The sequence below is a fragment of the Podarcis vaucheri genome, assembly GCF_965113315.1.
Source record: "Podarcis vaucheri genome assembly, chromosome: 9".
Taxonomy (NCBI): Eukaryota; Metazoa; Chordata; class Lepidosauria; order Squamata; family Lacertidae; genus Podarcis; species Podarcis vaucheri.
In genome coordinates, this window is record NC_138767.1 from 51,423,700 (window position 1) to 51,448,936 (window position 25,237).

The window sequence follows — 25,237 nt, forward strand, 5'->3', positions numbered from 1 at the left end:
AGTCCTATTCAGTGAATATTCTAGGCCTTTCTAAAGCAGAATCACAGCTATTTTACTTATGGGAAAATTACACTTGATTCAATCAAATATGAATCTTAAGAAAGACGCAAATGTAGGTTTTTCCTATTAGTTTTCTCCCATCTCTTAAATGTAGTTTACCTTTTAGTTCTAAAGTGAACTAGGTGCTGTTTGAATTGTTGGTTTCCTAACACAGATCCTTTATGCCATAAAAATATCACAAGCAGATGCTGTAACAGGATTTGACACTTTTAGCATAATGCATTATGCGTAAGAATGACAGCATGCAATAGTTTATTCTTTCAAGCAATTTTTCTAGAGGAATATAGCAATAAAATATGTTTCCTCTGGAATAAGTACATGATCCATTGCAGATTATTTTTTTAAAAAGCTTTGTACTCTTCAGGACTGATACTATATTTTACAGTGAGCCAGAAATACTCAGTTGAAATAACTGTAAGTCATCAGTGTGTTGGTGATTGCTTGTACCAGCATTTTTTATTTGTTTCTTCCTTCGCCAGTCGTTGTGCTCTTGTACCATATGGATTATTCGCATGTATAAAACACTTATACATACTGATCTAGTTTTAAAATATCTCAGTTGCTGTTGCTGTTTTAGTCTGTGGCTGTATATGTTTACTTGAAAGAAAATCTCACTGTGCTTATGGTCATACTTCCAAGTAAGCAATCCTGTATAAAAGAAGCTGGCATAAAGCAAGCCAGTCTAATTTAAGATGGCATAAGGTAACATCAAATAACTCTCTTTGGCAGCGTGGCTACTACCAGCTGAGGTGGCCAAAGCCTGGCAGAGGGAAACAAGTCTTTCAAATGCTGCCTGTTATACCACCCTTTTTGCTGGTTTAACTTACGGCAGATTGCCAGATCACATCATGTAGCTGAATGGACTTAATTTCCATCCTAAATTCCCCATCTTTGGTCCCACCCCATTTCTAGAACACCCCTTTTTCAGGGCCAATGCTGGCTTAAGATCCATTGGCTTTGGCTCAGCCAGCTGGGTTCCAGCTGAGCTGAAACAGCAGAGATATGCCAGCATAGCCCAGCTGTGCCAGGAATCACTTGGCTCAACCAGAGATCCACTGATCCCAACCCAGGCTTCCTCAACCTCGGCCCTCCAGATGTTTTGAGACTACAATTCCCAGCACCCCTGACCACAGGTCCTGCTAGCTAGGGATCATGGGAGTTGTAGGCCAAAAACAACTGGAGGGCCAAGGTTGAGGAAGCCTGTCCTAACCCTCTCATCCCTGCAGATCTTGCTGTAGGATTGCTTCCAAAGTGTGTCTAGGATTGTAGCCTTACTGCACAATTCTAAACATGTTTACTCAAGAGGAAGTCCCACAACCGTTCTGTAAAACCTGTGTCTCGGTTGCATAGGAATGCTGCTTAGTTTGCTTTAGATTGTTTTTAATATTTGGCTGCAGTTTCTTTTTCGTTAGCATATTTGTATATTTAAAATATCTACTGATGTAAAACTGTCTTGAATCCCTCACCAAATTCATTGTACTAACCATGGGTCTTGATAACTTAAAAAGGAAAAAAAATCAATGTAAAACTTCCAACACAGAAATAATGAAATAATGATAAATAATATAACAAAAGTTTTAAATACTGTATACTCAAATAGTTAACTCTGTGCGAACCCCCCCACACACACAATTTAATCTGAGAAAAAAACTCTTTAACACTCCTACAATGCTGCACAGACCCTTTACATTAGAAGTTTTCTTGTAGCCAAAGTGTACAATGCTTATTTATATATCACAAATGGATAAATATATTCTAACATAAAACAGATAATTTGCTCAAAATAGATTGTTAAACTGGACAAGATGTTTTTCAAAGAAAAATTACTTGGTTCATCATATCAAGGATATTTCATTAATTAATAGATTACATTCTCTATCTATTTCATATTACAGATGCAAATACATTGGGAGACAGGTTTCTGTTTGTATCTGCCATCCAGCAAAGCACAATCTTTAGGTGTAGTCCTAGAAGAGTCCTGTGTAGAAGAACAGTGGTCAGTTCAATATATACTTCTCTAGATATAATTCTCTAGAAATGCAGGACATTATCTCTTTATCAATCAATGAATCAATTATCTGTTTGAATGTAGATTACTGCATATGAGAGTCTTTTATGTTTAAAAGTGTACACACCTTGGTAACCAATGTAGATTTCTGCATGTGTTCAGAATGGATCACATTAAAGGGGGTTGTTCTCCCCAACTGTTAGGATTTCCTTTTGGTGGAAAATTTTCAGAGTGATTTAGTATATGCATCAATGAGAAAAGCTAGTTGTAGCAATTCAGAGCATGCATTCCACTTTATGAAAGGGAATTGTAAAAATCCTTTAAAAATGACATTTGAAATAGCATTAAAATACAATTTCCCTCTGATAAGGTTTTAAGACATTCATATGAAAAATTATACCACCCAGAGAGGGTTTGTGTCATCATAATGCAATGTTGTGTTGCTCATAAGTGGCATTAATCCATTAAGACTGCAATAATTTATTGTTATCTGTCATTAGATAAAATTATATATATTGGTTCAATCATTTGGTTTGCTGAAGTGCAATAGTCTGTGTAATGATAAGAATTAGTAAACTGTTGTGAATATGTTTTTCCAGATCAGATAATATATTCATCGCTGCTAAATAAACCTTTTAATAGATTGTGATAATTTTGAGATACTCAGCAAAATTGATTTGTAAATTACTTAAGAATATTTGACACCCTGATTCCTCAGTCCTAAATACCAAAACATATTTTAATAAGGAATATTTAGTATTGTTATTGATATTAACAATAAATTATGGGAAACTAGAAACAGGAATCATGACCTTAACTAATCTAAAAGAGCATATATGTTAGACCTGTATAGGCAAATAATTTATTCAAAGCTTGTCTCGATCTATATAGTCTAATAAAAGAATTAACCCATTTAAATTAAATTATAAATACAAAATTCCAAAATTCCTGTTATGATAGGCTAAACAATGGCATAAAATTCTGAGTTTAGATTACTATTACACCCTAACCCTATTCCACTCCTTGAAAATAAATGATCTATCAAGATTTGCAGTTTAGCCCAGACTAGTATGTTAAACTTCACTTCCACATTATTCAGTTTCACTATCAATCATGGATCGTGTCCCAGATGATTAGAAATTTATCAGTGTTGTGGGCATCTTTATTGGGATACTAGAGGGTCTCCGAAAGGCCTTGCAATGTATACTTGTCCTTCTGTGTTTCGCAAATGATGTCAAATAGTAGAAAGTTTACTGCAGATTCTCTAGAGAAGCCATTGTGCACCCAGCCCTTTTTTCTCATAGTCCACTTGACTGCTTCATTGAAGAAAACCTGTGTAAAGTCATGCTATGATGACAAGCCTTCTGCCTATCAGCTTTCCCCTTTTAAAAGAAAAAAACTTAATGGAAGATGTTCGTAAGTGCTCATTCCATTCTGATGTGAATATTCAAAAAGCTGTGAAGCTGCAAGTGGCAGCGTTTAATACTGTGTCTCATAATGCCTGAATAATTTTCCAGAGAATGATCGCTGCAGCTGCTGTGAGGATGTATATTTGTTTATTTTCCACCTTGGTCCTTCTGGAATGCTGACATAGCTAATCTGCCATGCACATAGGAGAGAATGGTTTCATATTCATAGCTCTCTGCCATTCTTTCGAACAAACAGAATCGGAAGCCAAGCCTTTGGACAATGTATGCTACTGTAATCCCAGAGAGTTTATTTGAACTGACTCTTCCGAGCCTCTTTCTTGGGTGAAGAATCTGAAGTGTCTTCATGAGGAATTTGGAAAAAGAGAGGTAGAAGCTGTCCTTTGTGTTTTTTAACAGATGCTTGTGAGAGAAGAGGGGATGGCATAGGCTGTCGGGGTGAGTTATAGAATGCATTTTGTGATCTTCCCCTGGTAGTACTGCTCATTATGTTAAACAGTGTAGCTCTTAAACCCTCTGTAGTTTTCATTTTATGTGCATTGGCCTTCATTTGCTGAAATGCTTCAAGTTCACAGCACTAAAGTCATTTTGAAAACAGGATGTAATTACAAAGGTTTCTTATGCTTACCCACAGCTTTTTGGGACCAATGTAATTATCATTACATGGGGATACTGTAAATTGAATATCCCTTCCCTAATTACATTAAACTCAAGGGTTAGCTGCTTAAGCATCCAAATAAGAAAAGTTCACCCTTCGCTATAAATAGTAGAATTGTTCTGTTAGTTAAGTTGACCTTTAAAGCTCAGCATTTACATGATATTGTCAGGTGTACATTATAAAGATAGCTTGTAATGAGATCTGTAATGAGTAACCCAGTTATAATGGCCTTTTCTAAAAGTTCATTTATTCAGCATTTTCTAACGGCATGATGAAATTAAAGTTTGAATCTGTGCATGTCAGGCCCTTTTTAAGGGACCAGTCACACTGTTCTTAGTTTCGTGCTGTCCTGCCAACGGCTGGAATTAGTTTAACAATCCTGCTACAGCACAAAATTGACAAAAGTTACTATACATGTGATTAGTTAGTCCTGCCTATGTAAAGAAGAGTATTGAAAGGTTTAGTGTGTTCATTGATTTAGTGTTTTCTGTTCTACTTTCTCCTCCTTTGTGAATATATTCTAGTCTAGCTACATTTTGTGAAAAATAAAGTTGGAGGGTGTGAGTAGATGGAAGTGAATTATCATAACTTTGGTGGTTGTGTCTGTACGTGTGTCCTAATCTATTTGTAGTTGTAAATGTATTTGCAGTTTTATTAGTTATATGTTTTGTCGCTGGAGGAAAAGGTTCTACTAAGTATTGATACTTGATGGATTTCTGCTTGTTTGCAAATTAAAAATATTAATGTTCCACATAGCTATCTCTTACTATTGAGTTTGTTTTTCTACTATGGCTTCAATAAAATACCATTCCACTATTGAAACTCCATTACCCCACCCCGCCGACACTTTTTACTGAATTCCCTTTATAAGCAATCACTTGAAAATGACAACCTGCTTATGTTGGACAAATCGGGAAGTATGCATTACAAAGGAATTTTCCTACTGTACATAAACTATAATTTTGACCAAACAAAATGAACACTAAAGTAACTTACTAAACAACACAGTGCAAAGCTTGAATTGCAATAACCTAATGATTTAAACATTTTATCTTTTTAGTCTTGTGCTCCACTTTCTTGTACAATCATGCTTTCCTGATTTGAGTAGTAAATTATTTTTCTTGAATATGTTTCTATTAATTTTAACATTAAACAGACTTTTGATCTAAGTCACATTTATTTTAGCAAAACGTTAAAATCAAGTCAATTGTGTTATTTGACTTGTACAATAATATAAGGATTAGAATATACAAGAAAAACGAACACATCCCATTCGGCTATGAAATATAGGATTATGTTTTCTATTATCAGACATTATGCAACCTCGGGCAGGGGTGGAGAAATAGGCTGCAGTTTTATGTGACTGACTGAATTGGAATTCATTCAAAGCATTTTTGCAGAAATATATGTGAGGCTAGACAGTGCCACTAAGCAAGTAAGTAAACTATTCAATTGTGAGGAGAACAAAGAGGTTACACCAAGAAGACAAATGAGACAGACGGCCTCTCTGAAAGTACAGCGGAATGCAGAGAGCCCTTTTCACCTGTTGATTCTTGGCTCAACTACAGTCCAGATATGTAGCCACCAAAAGTTATTTACCATCTGTTGGCTTGTCACTTCTCTGGGAAACTTTGGAAATGTGATCTCCCATTTCTAAACAGATTTACTTGGTGCAACAATATATCTATGGGGAACTTTCACACCAGAGTACTTTGCAGTCATCCTGCCCTTTCCCTCTCCTCTGCTGTATCTGTTCGATGCTGGCAGACAAGGATGGCCTGTCATTTAGTCAGAGGGAGGCAGCTGCCTCAAGTGTTGGACGTACGGAGCAGCAATAAGGTGTTTGTAGACAGCTGTGTGTACTATGAGGTCAGCTTTGCACCCCCTGCAGTGGAAGACGCTGCCCTATTACCAGTGTTGAATAGAGATTCAGCTGTCAGTCTGGTTTGTATCTGTATGTGGGGAGGAGGCGGTATGGTCCACCTCGGGCAGTAAAATGTTTTGGGCTGCTGCTCCTAGTGGAGCCATTGGCTGCAATGCTTATTGCCACATTCCATGTGGAACAAGTGTGCTACAACTAGACAAATTGCCACACTTGTAATTAAAGGGAATCCCTGTTTGCTGCAGCTGCTGACCAATTCTTGGCTGCGCAGGTGTTCTGTTCTTACAGTCCTTTAGGTGAGCCACAAGTTTAAAACAACTGAATGGGTGGCTTTCCCCACATTCAGCTTAACTGATATACTGAATTCATTCTCATGTGTTGTGAGGTGACTGGTACTATACCTGGGTTTTATAAAGGTCACCATAGAATCATAGAATCATAGAATCATAGAGTTGGAAGAGACCACAAGGGCCATCGAGTCCAACCCCCTGCCAAGCAGGAAACACCATCAGAGCACTCCTGACATATGGTTGTCAAGCCTCTGCTTAAAGACCTCCAAAGTAGGAGACTCCACCACACTCCTTGGCAGCAAATTCCACTGTCGAACAGCTCTCACTGTCAGGAAGTTCTTCCTAATGTTTAGGTGGAATCTTCTTTCTTGTAGTTTGGATCCATTGCTCCGTGTCCGCTTCTCCGGAGCAGCAGAAAACAACCTTTCTCCCTCCTCCATGTGACATCCTTTTATATATTTGAACATGGCTATCATATCACCCCTTAACCTCCTCTTCTCCAGGCTAAACATGCCCAGCTCCCTTAGCCGTTCCTCATAAGGCATCGTTTCCAGGCCTTTGACCATTTTGGTTGCCCTCCTCTGGACACGTTCCAGTTTGTCAGTGTCCTTCTTGAATTGTGGTGCCCAGAACTGGACACAGTACTCCAGGTGTGGTCTGACCAGAGCAGAATAAAGTGGCACTATTACTTCCCTTGATCTAGATGCTATACTCCTATTGATGCAGCCCAGAATTGCATTGGCTTTTTTAGCTGCCGCGTCACACTGTTGGCTCATGTCAAGTTTGTGGTCAACCAAGACTCCTAGATCCTTTTCACATGTACTGCTCTCAAGCCAGGTGTCACCCATCTTGTATTTGTGCCTCTCATTTTTTTTGCCCAAGTGCAATACTTTACATTTCTCCCTGTTAAAATTCATCTTGTTTATTTTTGCCCAGTTCTCTAATCTGTCAAGGTCGTTTTGAAGTGTAATCCTGTCCTCTGGGGTGTTAGCCACCCCTCCCAGTTTGGTGTCATCTGCAAATTTGATCAGGATGCCCTTGAGTCCATCATCCAAGTCGTTGATAAAGATGTTGAATAAGACCGGACCAGTGGAGGACAGAATTGGAACATGGACCTCCTAAGCAAGTGGGCATGATTTGGATGTTGACTCAGAAGAGAAGCAAGACTAAGACTGGATGGAGCATAGGGAAAGGTTAGGCAGAGACTGCACAGGACTAGTCCATGCTTACCTACCGGCAAGTCCATCCTTAGCTATGAATAGCAGCAAGTTCTTTTCCTTTTCTTATTTAAAACCCCAAACCCAGCTACCCAGCACTCTGTGGAGTTCCACATAACAGGAATTTCTCCCCCCCACCCACCCAAGTACCCCCAAAATCTGCTCTGGAGGGCCTGTGCTAGAGGGGTTGCAAGGGAGAGGAGATGGTAGGGCTGCCATACACCCTGGATCTTAGGCAAGTCAATCTAAAAAATGAGTTTTTTGGTGTTTTCAAAAAGTTTAGGTCCACTGAAGTCTAGTGGAACAGCAGCTTTGGTTACAACCCCTGGCCTGAAAGGGGCCTTGTCTCATGAGTGTTACGATTTTCTGTTGTAGGTCTATTTCTGTCCCTTTTGCAATTAGCCTAGCATATAGTTTACACTTTCTGTGAAATATGTGTGCTACACTTCTGTTTTAGAATGAATTGGTAGCCACGATACGCAACATAAATAAATTCTATTGCTGAAATGAATAGAAGCTTTGCTGGGATAGTTTGTACTTTAATGTGTGGAAGTCCTGTTGTTGCAGAATAGGCAAGTATGTAAAAAGTAATTATGTCAGCTGTGCTGTCTACTATTGGAAAGCTGGTTATCTGGAATTTCAGTTATCCGAACAAAAGAATTATACCCAAACCTCACTCCCCGAATAGCTGATTCTGATATAAGGAAGTGGCAAACTCTGGCTGTTCAGATTTGTCTGTGTTTCGCTGGCTGTCGGCAGCCATTCTGAGAGGAAACCATGAATGGAGGGAGATCGAACCATTCAGGTAGCAGGAGAGATCAGATAGGGAACAGTTTTTCCTTGTATTTGTCTTTTGCTGGTTGGCTGCAGCAGTTTGGGCTGCAAACGGGGGTGGGGTGGGGTGGAGATAAGAGAAATCACAGATTAGAATGTTCCCTTAGGAAATAATGGAAATAATGAACTCATTATGCAAATCTTGCCAATACCAGAAACTCATTGTATGCTGTGTAAAAATAGCTGGGAAAAGGGAAATTTGCTGGGAGTGGGCGGAGGAAAGAAAGACCTCCCTTTTCAGAGGAAGTGTTAAAGTAAATTAGAAAGTGAGATGATTATTGTTGTAATAAAAACCAAAGCTGTTACTGGAGGAAGAAGTGAATGCAAAAAGACAAGACAAGAGAGTTGAAAGAAACTGGCAGTTTGGGGAAAGGTGAATAGGGTACAAGTTGAGTAGGGAAAGATAATAGAAAAAATTACAGGAAATGGATAATAATAAGATGTATATGGGATTGGCAATGGGAATATAGATATTTTTAAAAGTCTTCCCTGCTTAGAGCCTCTGGATCAGCAAATCCTGTTTGAACTGGTAAGGATTCACAAAACTTTCAGATCAAAGTTAGCTTGAGGAAAGCAGAGTTCCTTCTTGATGCAAGGAAAACACACAGGAAAGAACGTAGAAATTTCCAAAAATTGGCATCAGTAGAAAGTGATGTTAGTAATTGTGACATGATTATGCCAAACTCTGCTTCCACCTGCCATCATTTTGAGACTGGATCTGGGTCTGCACCTCTGTTTTGCGACTAGTGGGCCTCATAAATCTTTCAGGCATTTGAAGTAGGTCCTGGAAATAAGAATCTACAGTGGTACCTTGGGTTACAGATTACAGATGCTTCAGGTTACAGACTCCGCTAACCCAGAAATAGTACCTCGGGTTAAGAACTTTGCTGCAGGATAAGAACAGAAATCACGCAGCGGCAGCAGTGGGAGGCCCCATTAGCTAAAGTGGTGCTTCAGGTTAAGGACAGTTTCAGGTTAGGAACGGACCTCCAGAACAAATTAAGTTCTTAACTCGAGGTACCACTGTATATGATCCCGTTGCAATTATGCCAGCACCCTTTAAGCTTATGCATTCATTTAGACTATGGTTGAGCATATCCCAGGATTCCTGTAAGTACTCACACAGTCAGTCATTTCCATTTTCTTCAGAAGCAGACAGAAGGAAATAAAACTGTCATTTATCTTTAATATTGCTAAATCCACTGTGGTTTTTGTGTGTGTGGCAAGGACACTTTTTAATAAAGGTAATACCCACATTACCTATGGCTAGGTCAGGATGGCATGGGGATGAGGGACCAACTCCCTTCTCTTGCGGGGGCCCAATTAGTGCCATTGCCTTCCGTTGAGAGTTTGGGTGTAATCCTTGACGCCTCCCTTTCCATGGAGGCGCAAGTTACAGCAACAGCCAAGGTGACATTTTTCCACCTTCGCCGCATCAAGCAGTTGGTCCCTTACCTTTCCCGCCCCGACCTGGCCACAGTGATCCACGCGACAGTCATCTCCAGGCTTGACTACTGTAATTCGCTCTACGCAGGGCTGCCCTTGAAGCTGTCCCAGAAACTCCAGCGGGTACAGAATGCTGCAGCGAGGCTCCTCACGGGGTCCCTGCCATGGGAGCATATTCACCCAGTGCTTTTCAAGCTGCACTGGCTCCCGGTGGAGTACAGGGTCAGATTTAAGGTGCTGCTTTTGACCTTTAAAGCCCTTCACGGCCTAGGACCCTCGTACCTACGGGACCGCCTCTCCTGGTATGCCCCACGGAGAGCCTCAAGGTCCATAAATGGACCCTAGTGGTCCCAGGCCCTAAGGAAGTTAGATTGGCTTCAACCAGAGCCAGGGCCTTTTCAACTCTGGCTCCGGCCTCGTGGAACGCTCTGCCTCATGAGACCAGGGCCCTACAGGATCTGATTTCTTTCCGCAGGCCTGTAAGACAGAGTTGTTCTGCCTGGCCTTTGGCTTGGAGCCAATTTGATTCCCTCCCTCCCTCCCTTTCTTTTTTCTTTTCCTTCTCCTCCTGCAATGAGGCTACATTTTAATATTTTAATGTTCCATTATTTTAATGTTGTATTTTATTTTTGTTTTTAAGTTGTAATCATTCATCTTGTTTTTATTATTGCTTGTAAGCCGCTCTGAGCCCGGCCTTGGCTGGGGAGGGCGGGGTATAAAAAAATTATTATTATTATTATTATTATTATTATTATTATTATTATTATTATTATTTTATTATTTCCCCAGCACATAGAACTGTTCTTCTGGGTGCTTGTTAGCCCTTCCATCCCACAAAGAAACCCTAGTTTATATATAATTGTTTGCATAAAGACCCACATATAATGGCAGTAGCAAACGTTGGAGAGCAGTAGGCATGCCATAGTGATATTTGGGGAGGTAGGGCTGCTCACGTTTTGGTCATTTGGGGGGGCGGGATATATTTTTATTTATTTTCAAGAATTGTATCTAGGTACAGAGTAATAAAAATGCCTTCAGCAGTACAGATATTTGTCATTTTTTAGTCAGTAACAGTTATGCAAAGGTTGATGAATGCAATACATCAAGTAACAACAGAACAAATAACTGTTTAACCCACCCACCCAAATTATTATTTTTCTTAACAATTCACACACAGTGCATCAGAATAGCACTCAAGCAAAACTCTTGTTGCAAGTGGGAGACAAAGAAGATAATTTTGCTGGCATTATTAAAATGACAATTTATTGGTCAATAGCAGCTTGTTTTCGAATCTATTCCTTTAGCCACTTTATTTGTACACTTGTACGCTCTTTCATCTTGCTCATTCTAAGCTTTCTTATGTACTGCATCTTAAGCTAAACATTTCAATGATTTTTCCCCTAGAATTTTGCAGGCTTAAAGGGTTTCTGTTGCCTGCTTCAACTATTTAGATTAAAAGCAGTTGCTGCTGAATTTGCACAGCGTTCAGATGGGATTGTGCTTTCATGCTCCTTCAAACAGATGGATAACCTCTGTCTGTTGATAGATTTGGATGGCCTAGTTGGCATTTCTTTCATCCCTGAACATACGCTGAAGTACTTGGAAGCTGTTTTGTGAAAGCGTTAGTTACTCCTGGTTTTAGGCTTGTGTAAACAATAATTTCCTCTGTCCTTGGAATTGTTTCCCCTCTCTTGTTGGCTAAAATTGGTTGTGGTCTACATGTTCATCTGTGTTTTTCATTTTTGTTTAGATCAGAATTATAAGGCATAACTGGTTTGTTTGTATTACACAAATTGGTTGCTTTTGTGATTTTTAAAAAGACTTCTATTCTAGTCTTTATTTATTTTTTGGGTAATACTTGTTCCAAGGAACATTCATTACAACTTCTTTTTTCATAACACATAACATTTTGAAATAATGAAATGGGGCAGATTCCTTCTAAGCTTGAGTTAAGGCCAAAATTATTTTTGTGATACCTTGCTTAGCCTTTTCTACAAGCAAGTTTATTTCTTTCCTTCTCCCTGCTCCTTTGCCCCCCACATTAAACCAGTCTTGTAATCCAACTATCTCTAAAAATTCATGAATTCTTTCAAAAATGGATTTTTACATTGAAAACTGGTATATATACACACCTACTCCCAGGTAGGTCTGTATAAGATTGCAATCTGGGTTGTGCAAATTATGTAGATTAGGCTTCCTCTAACAACAGAATGTGTGACCTGTGCATTTTGTATTCACAGGGGAAACTAGTATCCATACTTTCAAGCTGAAAAATATTCAGCATCTGCTATTTGATGCTACTTTTCATAGTGGTATCTGAATTGAGCTGTTATTTCCTGAGTATCTGACCCTTAAGCCTCCAGTCCCTTTTTAGACTGCTGTGTTGTCTTAGCCAAGCCAGTGGTGTCCTAAGTTTGGGTGATAATATTAGGGTCTTTTATTTAAGCTTCCAGCTACCTGCCTGTGGTGTTCCATTTGTTCAATGGGCAAGAACATTTTCTCCACATGGGCCTAGCTCCTAAGTTCTGTTCCAGCAGAGAAATAAATTACAGACTCAGTATAATGAGAACATCAATGTCCAGTAAATGTCATTTTAGTTGTGAGAGCACTATTATGTGGGGCAACATTTAAGAATTTTTCTGTAATTTTTCCATTTCTCAAATAATGTTCCAGTTTATACATGATCTGTGTGAATTATTTTGTAGGATAGCTGCTGCTGAGATTGCCAGTAGAATGCCAGATATAATGCTAAGTCTGATAGTGCCAAAAGCAATTAACTATTTGTTTCAGCCAATTTAAGTATGCTTTCTCAAATAATTACACCTCCTAGCTCCTTAATTGATGGTGATGATCCTTATAAGATGAATAAGAAAAGGCATTTATTTCCTAACAACCTTAATTCATTATGGCCACCAGTCTTAATAATGAATCAGACAATCCACCAAATGACTAAAATCTGCAGATAGTAATTATGAAAGTTGTCTGGATTACGAATATCCACCAGACACATTAGACACCTTTGATTATTCTTCTTTGTCAGTTGGCACCCTGGCTCTGGTCCCAAGAGTTCTCCATACTGCCAGGTAGTCTCTTATCCTTAGAAATTCCCCCTGGTCATCATCGGACCTTCCCTATTTTTTACATTCAGCTTTCCTTCTCTTAACACACTTTCCTCCCCATTCTGGCTCACTAGTGGGGTTAACAGCCCCAGACCAGTATTTCCTGTTCCTCTTTCCTTCTGTCCTCCCCTTAGCCCTCACTATGGCAGGGTAATTTCCCTCTGCTGCTCTCTCCTGTGTTCTAAAACTCTTTGGTCTTCTCACTTTGTGTCTCATCTTTCTTCACATCCTTCCTTTGCCGCTCTGTGCTCTGCTATCTCTCCTCTCTCCCTTTGTCTTCTCTCCCCCCCCGCACTCCCCACATCCGTGGGACCAGAGCCGGGCTCTCCTGTACACAGGCTTTTAAGTTGTTGTATGTTGTGCTGTGTCTTGCCAATGTAGATTATCTCCACGCAGCTCCACGTCAAGTCCTGACACCTTTGTGTCTTGCCAGACTGGCTGAAAAGCTCCATTGAGACTGCCCCCACTGGAGTCCTCTCACATTCTTAGGGCTTGTCCACATTTGACCATTGTTGTTGTTGGGCTCTAAAGGCAATGGCGTATGCTTCCAGGGACAAAGTCAAACCACATAGTGACATCTCCAGGGAGCAAGCCTGGGCAGTGTATATGGAGTTTACTCCTTGGCCTTTTCTTCTCTCAAATATATCCTCCTGCCCCTCACTTGCCTCTACAGCAGGCATCCTCAGATTCGGCCCTCCAGATGTTTTGAGTCTACAACTCCCATCATCCCAAGCTAAAAGGACCAGTGGTCAGGGATGGTGGGAATTGTAGTCCCAAAACATCTGGAGGGCCAAATTTGGGGATGCCTGCTCTACAGCAACTGCAGAAACTTCCTTCTTGATCGTTGAACCCACTATTATTCCCATCTGCTGAATCCACCAGAGCCTGTCTTCGCACGCAGGTGAAGTCCCTCACTCAAGGAGGGTTTGAGACCCATTTGAGAATTATTTAGCTCTTACTCCACTTTCCCCTGTTCAAATTAGACTCGAGAAGTCCACACCCAGAAGTACTTGAATATGCGGAGTAACTTTAGTTTTTCCCATTGATGTTCATAGTCCCATAGGTGTTCATGGTATTGTTCTTGTGTTTCCCCCATCTTCTAATCTGTTGATTCTATTATTCCAATTAAGTACCAATAGGGCATGCGTGCAGATAGTTGTATGCAGGCCCACGCAGAGCTTGTCTGAGGCCCAGCACAGGAGTCTTGTTAGGATAAAACAAATCTGATTTCAGTGTGACCTAAGCACTGCACTAGATTGACGCCTCTGTGTAGACACAGGTCACTTTTGTTTCACTGTTCCAGAAGGGAGTGTGTATACAACTGAAAAGACATTTTGGAAAGCTAAGCATGATCAGATGTTCATATTTAGGAGAGTTAGACTTTAAAAGACCGTTGTGATTTTCTGTTAAGAGAGCATCTCCTAAAACTCAGTCTACCTGCTTCAGCTTTAATCAGGAGCAGCTGTGCATAATTAGGCATGGAAGCTTTAAAAAGAGTTGGCTCCCTTCAGAATGGAAACAGTCAGGGGGTCCCTGCCCAGATTCCAGGACTGGGAGCTTTTCTAAAGATGCAAGAGCTGTCTCCTTTATACTGCTTCATTGCTTAAAGGCAGTTTAGCTTCACAAAAGAACTTCAACTGTGGATTTCGCTGGCCTGTGCACCAAGAAAACAATATTTTATGAATCTCAACCCCCTGAAACATTCCCTTATGTTTAACTTGAGATTCATGCCGAGTTCTGTCTGGCTATACAGACTTTGGCTTTGGCACAGAGCAATGTGTTATGCTTGCTAGCTTTTCAAAAAAGTACCCAGCAAGAATAGTATGCCAGATTAGTCTAACTGAATGTATGCTAGTTAGAGCTCAGATCGTCACACAGAAAATTACTTGCTAAAGTTGGAGGAAAGCCATACTTGATTGTAAATTGCTTAACTTGACCTCCTTTAATGATGTACTAGCTAGGTAGCGGCTGTTGCCATAATAGCTACAACGTTGTTTTTTTAAAAAATCTCTCTTTGTGGGGAATCCGTACACATACTTCTTTTAATTGCACAGTTTGAGCTGTCTCCTACTGTTGAATAATTTAACTAGTAATTTCACACCACTAAAACTAGTTTTTCCATGAACTTAACTGGGCCGCTCTTCAGTGGAGGATGGATGGTGGCTAACAGATTGAATTCTGACAAGACAGAAGTACTGTTTTAGGGGGACAGGAGGCAGGCAGGTATGGAGGACTCCCTGGTCTTGAATGGGGTAACTGCGCCCCTGAAGGACCGGGTGTGCAGCCTGGGAGTCATTTTGCACTCGCAGCTGTCCATGGAGGCACAGGTCAATTCTGTGTCCAGGGCAGCTGTTTACCAGCTCCATCTGGTACACAGGCTGAGACCCTATCCACCTGCGGACTGTCTTGCCAAAGTGGTGCATGCTTTAGTTATCTCTCACTTGGAGTACTGCAATGCGCTCTTTGAAGGTGACCCGGAAACTACAACTAATCCAGAATGTGGCAGCTAGAAGAAGAAGAAGAAGAAGAGTTTGGATTTGATATCCCGCCTTTCACTCCCCTTCAGGAGTCTCAAAGCGGCTCACATTCTCCTTTCCCTTCCTCCCCCACAACAAACACTCTGTGAGGTGAGTGGGGCTGAGAGACTTCAGAGAAGTGTGACTGGCCCAAGGTCACCCAGCAGCTGCATGTGGAGGAGCGGAGGCTCGAACCCGGTTCCCCAGATTACGTGACTACCGCTCTTAACCACTACACCATACTGGCTCTCCAGACTGGTGACTGGGAGCGGCCACTGAGACCACAAAACACCGGTCTTCAAAGACCTACATAAGCTCCCAGTACATTTCCGGGCACAATTCAAAGTGTTGGTGCTGACCTTTAAAGCCCTAAACCAGCCTTTCTCAACCTGTGGGTCCCCAGATGTTGGTGAACTACAGTGTTCGTGAACTCCCATCACCCCTAGCTAGCAAGGCCTGAGCTCAGGGATGATGGGAGTTGTAGTCCAACAACATCTGGGGACCCACAGGTTGAAAACTGCTGCGAAACAGCCTCGGTCCATTATACCTGAAGGAGCATCTCCACCCCCATCATTCTGCCCACACACTGAGGTCCAGTGCCAAGCGCCTTCTGAAGGTTCCCTCGTTGCGAGAAGCCAGGTTACAGGGAACCAGGCAGAGGGCCTTCTTGGTAGTGGCTCCTGCCCTGTGGAACGCCACCCCACCAGATGCCAAAGAGAAAAACAACTACCAGACTTTTAGAAGACATCTGAAGGCAGCCCTGTTTAGGGAAGCTTTTAATGTTTGACGGATTATTGTATTTTAATATTTTGTTGGAAGCCACTCAGAGTGGCTGGGGAAACTCAGCCAAGTGGGTGGGGTATAAATAATAAATTATTATTATATTCAGTGGCAGCCTGTGTCCAGTGGTACTGGTAAGCTAGGGGGAAGAGGTGAATTGTTGGCAAAGCCAACTAATTCTGGTTTTGTTCTTTCCTCCTCCAGTGCAATGACACTAAGAACTCTTAACTACTGCAGCACATTTCCTTAGTACTTAACATTTGCCAGCTCTTCTTAGACAGAGAGCAAGGCCCAGAGCCAGAGCAGTCTGAGGGGCTAAAATCCGTTCACCAAGCTTGACAGCCTTTCTTTCTCCCCAACGTCTCACTTTCCTCCTACTGCTTCATCATGGGCAAAGACTACAGCTCCCCTTGAAACCTCTTATATATTTAAGTCTCCTATGCCTCTAACTCTTTATAGGGAAGAATTGCCTGCTAAGCAGAGTGCCAATAGCCAGTGCCAACCTCTGGACTGGTAGTAGGTAAGGAGTCTGGCAGGAAGGAAATGGGCAGGCTGGGGGTTGCCTGAGCCTGGTGAGAGAGTGCCCCTTTCAGTCTAATAAGCCAGCATCTACTGCTGCTTTGAAGATTGTGGCCTTTATGACACCTCTAAGCAAAATGTTCTTGTTCTTTTCAAAAGGGAGTAGACATCTGGTGGCCACATAGAAATATCGGGCAGTTTCAGTTCACATTCTGAGCAGATATGCTGCGATGACAACAGAGGCATGTTCTGTCCCAAGCCCTGCTTCCAGACATGCAGTAGAATCAAGGAAGCCGAGGAAGAGGATGAATAAGCAGCAAAATATAAACAATAATGTGAAGGGCGGGTTCTGTTGTGATGGTAAACTGAGTCTAGGAAAGAAGCAGTAAGTGAACTGTGCTGGGAGCTTGTGATGATGAAGAAGAAGCAAAGGCTTTGTGGGAGAATTCCCCAGGGTGGGGGAGCATAATAAGAATAGAGAAATGATTGGGTGTGTTTTGAAGAAAAGAGATGTGACAATGGTAGAACCTCAGCTCGTGTTTTATGAACTTCAGCTGCTTCTGCTCTGTAAGAATTGCTATTGAGTTCAAATGAACACCTAAGTAATCACCCTTTTTGTTTATAAATGACACCTTTGAATGCTCCATTTAAGGGAATATATCATTTCTTCTCAGATTTGTATCTTGAGATATAGCTGACAGTTCATTAGAATTCGGAGGAGTCTGAAACTCAAAAGCATACTTCTTGATGCAAGGGTAAATGGGTCATCATCCACTACATTGTTGGTTTTTAAGTGTTTTTTTTTAAAAAAAGATGTTGCATAAAAATTGCATTTAAAGAAGGAGCATTGTAAAAAAAACTAAAAAAAAAAAACTAATGTGTCACGACTATGGAAATATCTATTACTATCTTAAGTAATAAGAATTTGTTAAGCATATTTCCCAGAGGGAGAACTTCACACTAAGTACACTGGTGCCCAGTATTAAAACTGAAGATAACAAGGCCTGTGCCGTTACAAATAATAGTGCTTTGTGTGCGCTCTGCTACAGCACTTTTCAGTAATGCTATTTGCATGTAGAGTTTTAATTAAGAGATAACTGTCACCACAGGTTGACTGCAGAAGGCTCTAGTATCCAGCAGAGAGATAAATGCCAGTGCCAAGTTATGCAGGTTGGATAGCATACAGGGGGTCTATAATATAAAATGGATTCATAATTAAAAGTCACTTATTACATAGCCATTGTGTTATAGAGAGAAGAGAATGCCTGAAATCTGGCCATTTTATGGTATAATATATTATCTATGCATTTTTTTTTTCTGGCTCAGCTGCATATGATCCTGTTTTAACAGAAAATGTTTTATGAACTTTTTGAAGTGTAACTTTATAGTCTGCATATACACACATACTTTGATTTACAGTGGTGCCTCGCAGGACGAAATAATCCGTTCCTTGAGTCTCTTCGTCTAGCGGTTTTTTCGTCTTGCAAAACAATCCTATTAGCAGATTAGCGCTATTAGCGGTTTAGCGGCTATTAAAGGCTTAGCGGCTATTAAAGGCTTAGCAGATTAGCTGCTAAAAGGCTATTAGCGGCTTAGCGGCTTAGAAAAAGGGGGGGAGCGGAAAAAAATCAGAACACTAGCAAGACGTTTTCGTCTTGCAAAGCAAGCCCATAGGGAAAATCGTCTTGCAAAGCAGCTCGAAAACGGAAAACCCTTTCGTCTAGCGGGTTTTCCGTCTTGCAAGGCATTCGTCTTGCGGGGCACCACTGTACTTCTGTCATGTCCTAAGGCTAAGACAATATGGTAGATGGCCACTGTTCCATTTTATAAGATGGGACATTGAATACAAGAGTGACACATCCAAAATCTTCTAATGGACATGATCAAATGCCACATACTCCTCCCCTCTTTCCATACATCTTCAAGGAGGACATTGGAAGCTTTCATTTCCACTTCTGGTTAACTGGGATTTGTCATGCCATCTGGACTTAAACTGTGGTTGACGTTGCTCTAATTAGTATAAAACACATCTTTAAACTGTGGTTTGTCCAGTTGGCTTATTTGAACTAGCCATAGTTAATGTTAACTATAGTTCCAGATAACATGTCACTCTGGGTGACTTAAAACAGAAGCCTCCAAACTCCTTGCAGCCGCAGAGGGGGAGGAGACAGGGAAGCATGTGATCCCAAGGCTTGCTACGGTTCATTCATGTCACACTAAACCATGCTTTGATAAAACAAAATTTAAAAAATCCTTCTAGTAGCACCTTAGAGACCAACTAAGTTTGTTATTCAGATACTGAAGAAGTGTGCATGCACACGAAAGCTCATACCAATAACAAACTTAGTTGGTCTCTACAGTGCTACCGGAAGGAATTTTTATTATTATTATTTTTTCCAACTATGGCAGACCAACATGACTACCTACCTGTAATTACATGCTTTGATAAGTAAGACATTTGAATATGTGATCAATGAGTCCATGTGTAAGGTGGGATTTCAACTTGGATCAGTGTATAGTTATCAATTGTTATCTATGCAATGAAATCTGAAAAATTATTTGTGTATGTTAGTAACATGGAATTTTGTGAAAATGGATCTCTAGGTTTCTTAAATCTAGGCCAGTCTCTTCATGCCTAAAGGGGGAAAATAGCATTGTCTATTGAAGGAGATAAGAGTCTGAGCAAAATAATTTGTCAAATGTATAGGTATTTCCCCTACCCCCGCCATTCAAAAATTATTATATTGGAAAGAAAAAGTATTCTATTGCTAGTATAAAATCCATATTCACTTCCTGTCATTTTCTGCCTTGCAATCTATTTGTAAAACATACTGATGTTTGTCCTGTACAGGATTACAGATTCATAAGTGCTCTGTTCTGTTCTACAGACACAATAAAAAAGAAATAGATTAAAGCAAGCGGGCTATGCAAATACAGTGGTGCCTCGCAAGACGAAAACAATTCGTTCCGCGAGTCTTTTCGTCCTGCGATGTTTTTCGTCTTGCGAAGCACGGTCCGTCGCAACTGCGCCTCTTCAAGCAGCTTTAAGAAAAAAGCGCAAGACGTTTTTGTCTTGCGAAGCAAGCCCATAGGGAAATTCGTCTAGCGAAGCAACGCAAAACCGAAAAACCCTTTCGTCTAGCGAGTTTTTCGTCTTGCGAGGTATTCGTCTTGCGGGGCACCACTGTACTTAGTCTCTGAAACTAGAGCAGAACCATTGAGTCAAAGTTTGCAGAGATGTTTTAAAACTCTAAATTTATATTAAAATAAAGTGAAACTGAATAATTAAATTATCCGGTTCTGCTGTTATATACAACTAGGTTCTAAAAGCTATGTTGTTCAGGAAAACAAGCATCATATGTACAGTGTCAATACCACAAGCTATCCATAGCATCATGAATTTCAAATGAACATTTTCATTATGTGCTATCATTTTGTTTGACCACGATTTATTAAACTTTTATAAATAGATATAATTTGAAGGATGTAAACAGTGTTTTTTGATCTGTCACTCATACAACCCTAACCATTTTTTTAAAAAAACATATTTTTATTTTTTTCCTTAGGTCCTCCCATGCCATCCTCTTCATCTAGTCAATCCGTTATTGAACATTTACATTCCCCTCCTCCATCACCTAATCTCCATGACAACCAGAGATGGTTGCTAAGTACTAGTGCTATCCAGCCAGTTCAGGACTCTGACACTGATGAGGACTATACTGCCAGCTCTTATCTAGTACAGACCGGTCCTGTTTCAGTTTTTGCCTCAGGTCATGGTAAGATCAGCACATCTTGTCCATAGTTTAAGTGCACTTTTTATTTTTTTTTCATCCTGTTTCTTCATTCTAATGAAATATTAGCAAAGTTGTTTGAGTGCATATGTGAAAGCACAAGTAGATTTACTTTGTTGAAACCAAGCAAAAATAAGAAGACAGAATCACTTTTTGCTGTTTATTTAATTACATATTTAACGAAAAAGTCCTAATTTAATTGAGATGTAGTAGCGTTTTCATTATATAGGAAACATTGATTCTTAATTGTACAGAATTGCAGTCAATACCTGTCTAGCTTTGTAGATGTTTCTTTTCCAGTTGTATGTCATTTAGCTCAGCTTTGCTGTAAAAATATACTCTAGTTGCCTGTACCAAATTGACTTCGTAAGCTCACAGATAATCCGTAATGTTTAAATACAACCAGCGCTAGCCCAAGACATTTTGCTGACAGAGAAGCACCCTCTCTCCTGTATCATTTACAAAAGCCCAGTGCTGCCAGTGGGACAGCATCCTCCATGGTAAAAGGTAAAGGACCCCTGGACAGTTAAGTCCAGTAAAAGACGACTATGGGGTGCAGCCTTTAACTTCCTTTAGGCCAAGGGATCCCACATTTGTCCACAGACAGCTTTCTGGGTCATGTGGCCAGCATGACTAAACTGTTTCTGGCTCAGTGGAACACCATGACGGAAGCCAGAGCGCATGGAAACACTTTTTAGCTTCCTGCCACAGCGGTACCTATTTATATACTTGTGCTGACTGGTATGCTTCTGAACTGCTAGGTTAGCAGGAGCTGGAACAGACCAGCAGGAGCTCACCTTGTCGAGTGGATTCAAACTGCTGATCTTCTGATCGCCAAGCCCAAGAGGCTCAGTGGTTTAGACCACAGCGCCACCCATGTATCTATCCTCCATGAACACATGAAGGCAACAGGATTAGCTCAAAGTGGCAGGGTAAGCTGCCTGGCATACACCGCTGACCTCCAATACCTTGCCAGTGCTTCCCAGCCCAGTAGCTGCCTCCTGACACAGCTGCTTTACTGTGCAAATATATAAATTATTTATGTAGCCAACCTTCTAAGACCAAATATGTCACACATTTTTTTGCCGTTGCATTATGCATTTATTTGCTTGGCAGCAGTTAAATGTTGGCAACTATGAGGGTTTGTGTTTTTAATAATAATAATAATAAATAATGTAATTATTGCCCGGTAGTGAGATAGGCCTCATTGATATGTTTAGGGACATTTTAGGAAAAGTAAAGCACAGAGAAGGACAAACAGGGCTCATGATTGGAAGGAGATGATAATTCCCAGGTCCTGTTTGTGCTAAGGAGCACATTGTACAAGTTGACCTTTGCAGAGTGTGAGTTTGAGCATTTTTTGAGTGTGAAAAGTGTGTGTGTGCAATATTAGTGACAGAATCACATCCTTTTTGATATCTTGAAATTTACATAACTACCCAACTAAAAATCAGTTAATATTCAGATAGGAAATTAACTTCAAAGAAACATTTTATATATCTTTTCATCTCTAATGACAGCAACAATCATCTCCTCCCTGCTGCCATTGGCAGGGCTAATAGTTGATTCAGGTGGGATATGATATTTTTGTGGGACAGCAGTGTATGTTCTGGCATGCTGTACTCCACACTAGCGACTCCACACTAGGGTTTCAAATAGAGGTGTGGTAACAGTGAGTTTAAGCACCCACATTTCCATATTTATTATGGGTGTAAGTTTTTAAGCAGCTAATTTGAAGTAGGCCCTAGGTATCCTATTTATACTGTGTTATGAGAAAATGTTCCCAACATACAAAAAAGGAGAACCTTTTTGGGGAAATGATGGTGTCCCCAGGTTCATTGTGTTATCAAGGTTCCTGATCATGAGGCAACTTCTAAGCATGTTAGGATGAATATACTTAGGTGTCCCCTTCGGATATTAGTGAGAGGCATGTGAAATTTGGATGGTGCAGTGGGTGCACCTAACTTGCAGGAAGCATTGGACTGGCATGTACAGTCTTGGCTCTGTATTCAGCCTTAAGGCTGATAAGGCTGAATGTATGTCTCAACAGGGCTAAGGTTTCCATGTCGTGTGGCTGTCAAGCAGACTCTTACAGTGGTATGTAAAAATGGGAATCATGGTATAAAAAGCAGCCATTTTTCCTTAAATGGTTGCATGTTTTATTGCGCTTCATGATTTCTATGCTTTTGGCTTTTTTATTGTTTTAATGCGTAAGGTTAGTAAGCAGAAAGAAAAATTTCAAAGTATACAAATGAAATGATTTGTAATTCAAAATATAATATGTAGCCACAAAGCAATTTCTAAGTGTTTTTAACAGTTTTTAAGTGTTTAAAATATGTTTTCATTTTATCTTTAATTGCATTTTTATTAGATACTTTTGCTGCCCCAGGTTCCTTTAAGAGGAAGAGGGGATATAAAAAAAAATCAATTTTAAAGTATAAAAAAACTAACCATGAAGATGAAGGGGTGGATACACATGGAAATCTTTGAAAGGATGGCTATATATTGCACATACTGGCTAAAAATGGACAGGGAAGAAACAGAACATCAAGAGTAAAAGATATATCCCTGTGCATTGCATATAATTTATTTGTGAGCAATAAAATTTAGGAAGAGAAAATGTAGGCTGGATAGTAAGAAAACTTTTCTGCCAGTGGATTATATTACAGTGCAAGTGTGTTTCCTGAGGGAAATGAAAAAAGTGCTAGCACTTCCTAAGTTTTAAAACAAGAAGAAAAAAATTCTGATTAGTGCATTGTTGCAAAAGGTGGCCTGGTTTCTCTAGTATAAGGGCACCTATATTTTATTACTGCAACATTAGTTGACAAATGTGTAAATAGGTATATATAATTTTAATGAACAATCGGCTCATAATATGATAGTGAGCCATTTATGTGTGGTGTTCTTTCAGTGCTCTAATCGTTGTTTAAATTTGTATTTTTCTTACCACCCCTGAAACGTACATTTTTTTTTTGTTATCAGACAATATTTGACTCCAATAACATTAGCATGTTTTGAACTTGGAGCGTACCAGCAGAGTTGAGTAATCCAGGTGCCTCAAAAGACAAAGTGCTGTGCTAGGCAAGGCAAATATATGTTTACCTATCAAACAACAATAATAAATACAAATTTAGCATGCATCAGCAAACAGCAGTAATAGTGGCGAACTGGACAATCTGGGCGGATTTATAAAATCATTTTATACAGCAGTATGTACTCTCTTCATTTATTATATATAAAGCATATAAAATATACTGTATACTACGGAGGTGCATTGCATTCGGATCAGTCCTGAATCCCAAGGTGAAGCAAAGTTTATTTGTCAGAGTTGAAGTGGGATCTGTACAAGGTGGTGCGAATCAAAGTGGGGGCTCTTGAAGCACATTGTGACACCTCAGCAATCCAGACTTTTGTTTTTTAACTGCTGAAAGCAGGAATAATGTCTGCAAGCTTGTTGCAGTAGGTGGTGATAGAGGAGAGCTGAAGGAGAGCTCCATTGTGATTGGCTCACCAGGCTTGTACACAGAGGAAGTGTTTTCACATTTCAATGAATGTCTTTTACTTCTCCCCAACGCAAAAACAATTTAAATAATGTCTAGCACCAAAGCCTTTGGACTGAATTGTCTGCAATTTGGCAGGTTTCTTACCAGGGTCACCTTTTGAATGTCTGCAGAGACTTAGAAGAACAAGCAAGCTTGCAGAGGAAGAGGCAATACTTAGGTCTCAAGCATCTCCTATGCAATGGAGGTGGTTGACTAGTTCTGTAGCTTACAGAGTAAGGCTTATTAAAAACCAACTAGAAAGAGATGGTTGTCATAGATGCTCTGGTGTAAAGCTTATATAAATTCACAGAAAGAAGAGACTTGTTCTTTTAGTTTGCAATCCTGTACACATTTACCTGGAAATGTCTCATTTAATTCATTGGGGCTTTCTTCTGAGTAGAGGTGTACATGTTTTCACTGTTAGTTTCTTGTCTGCTTAAACCAGAGTACATATTTTGCTTTTTTCCTTTGATGAATTGGTTAGATCATCAGCAAACAAACACATGTAGACTCAGTCTAACAGAAACTGAACTTATCTGCTGAGGTTACTGAGGTTTAACATTTATCCCATAACCCTGGCATTCTGTGCAAACCTATTCATGTTCTTACATTATTTCCCATCCGTTTTTTCTCTCTCCCCACCTTGTATCCCTTAGTGTAGACAAAATAACATTTAGACGGTAGCCCTAAACACAGTTGTTTTAATGACAGTTCAGTTGTGAATAATGACACTTACTTTCAAGTAAATACATTTAGAATGGGAATAACAGGCATCTTGGTAAAACTGTTTATACACTACAAAGATGTATATTCAAACACAACAATTTGAAGGGGAAAAACCCCTCAGTAAATATGAAGCAAGCTTGTTCATGTACATTTTGCAAAAATGCATGTTGTATTCATCTAAGCCCACTGATTTGTTATGATTTATACACAGCACTAGCACAGGAATGCTTGAAGCATTTCTCAGTAGCTAGCCATAAAGGCATTTAATCTCCCCTCATACAAAACCAGACAATAAAGAAGGAGGTCAATATCCTTTATGTACAGTTCAACTAATTTCTCTGTTCAACATGCTTGAGGAAAATGGAGTGGCTTTTAAAAGTCAACAAATGTTCCTGAGTACCAGCCAAATTATTTTTGATCTC

The 25,237-nt window shown here is 40.1% G+C and overlaps 1 protein-coding gene across 12 annotated transcripts in view; it reads left to right on the forward strand.

The window, feature by feature from the left end:
• TENM3 (teneurin transmembrane protein 3) overlaps positions 1 to 25,237 on the forward strand; it is a 1,324,874-nt gene that overhangs the window by 1,130,680 nt on the left and 168,957 nt on the right. For 10 of the 12 annotated variants that reach the window (XM_082237150.1, XM_082237146.1, XM_082237151.1 and 7 more), the window contains one exon: positions 20,323 to 20,532. The exons of the other annotated variants lie outside the window; for them this stretch is intronic. In XM_082237150.1, the coding sequence (XP_082093276.1) occupies positions 20,323 to 20,532 (210 nt within the window). The remainder of the gene's footprint in view (positions 1 to 20,322; positions 20,533 to 25,237) is intronic. 12 annotated transcript variants of the gene reach the window in all.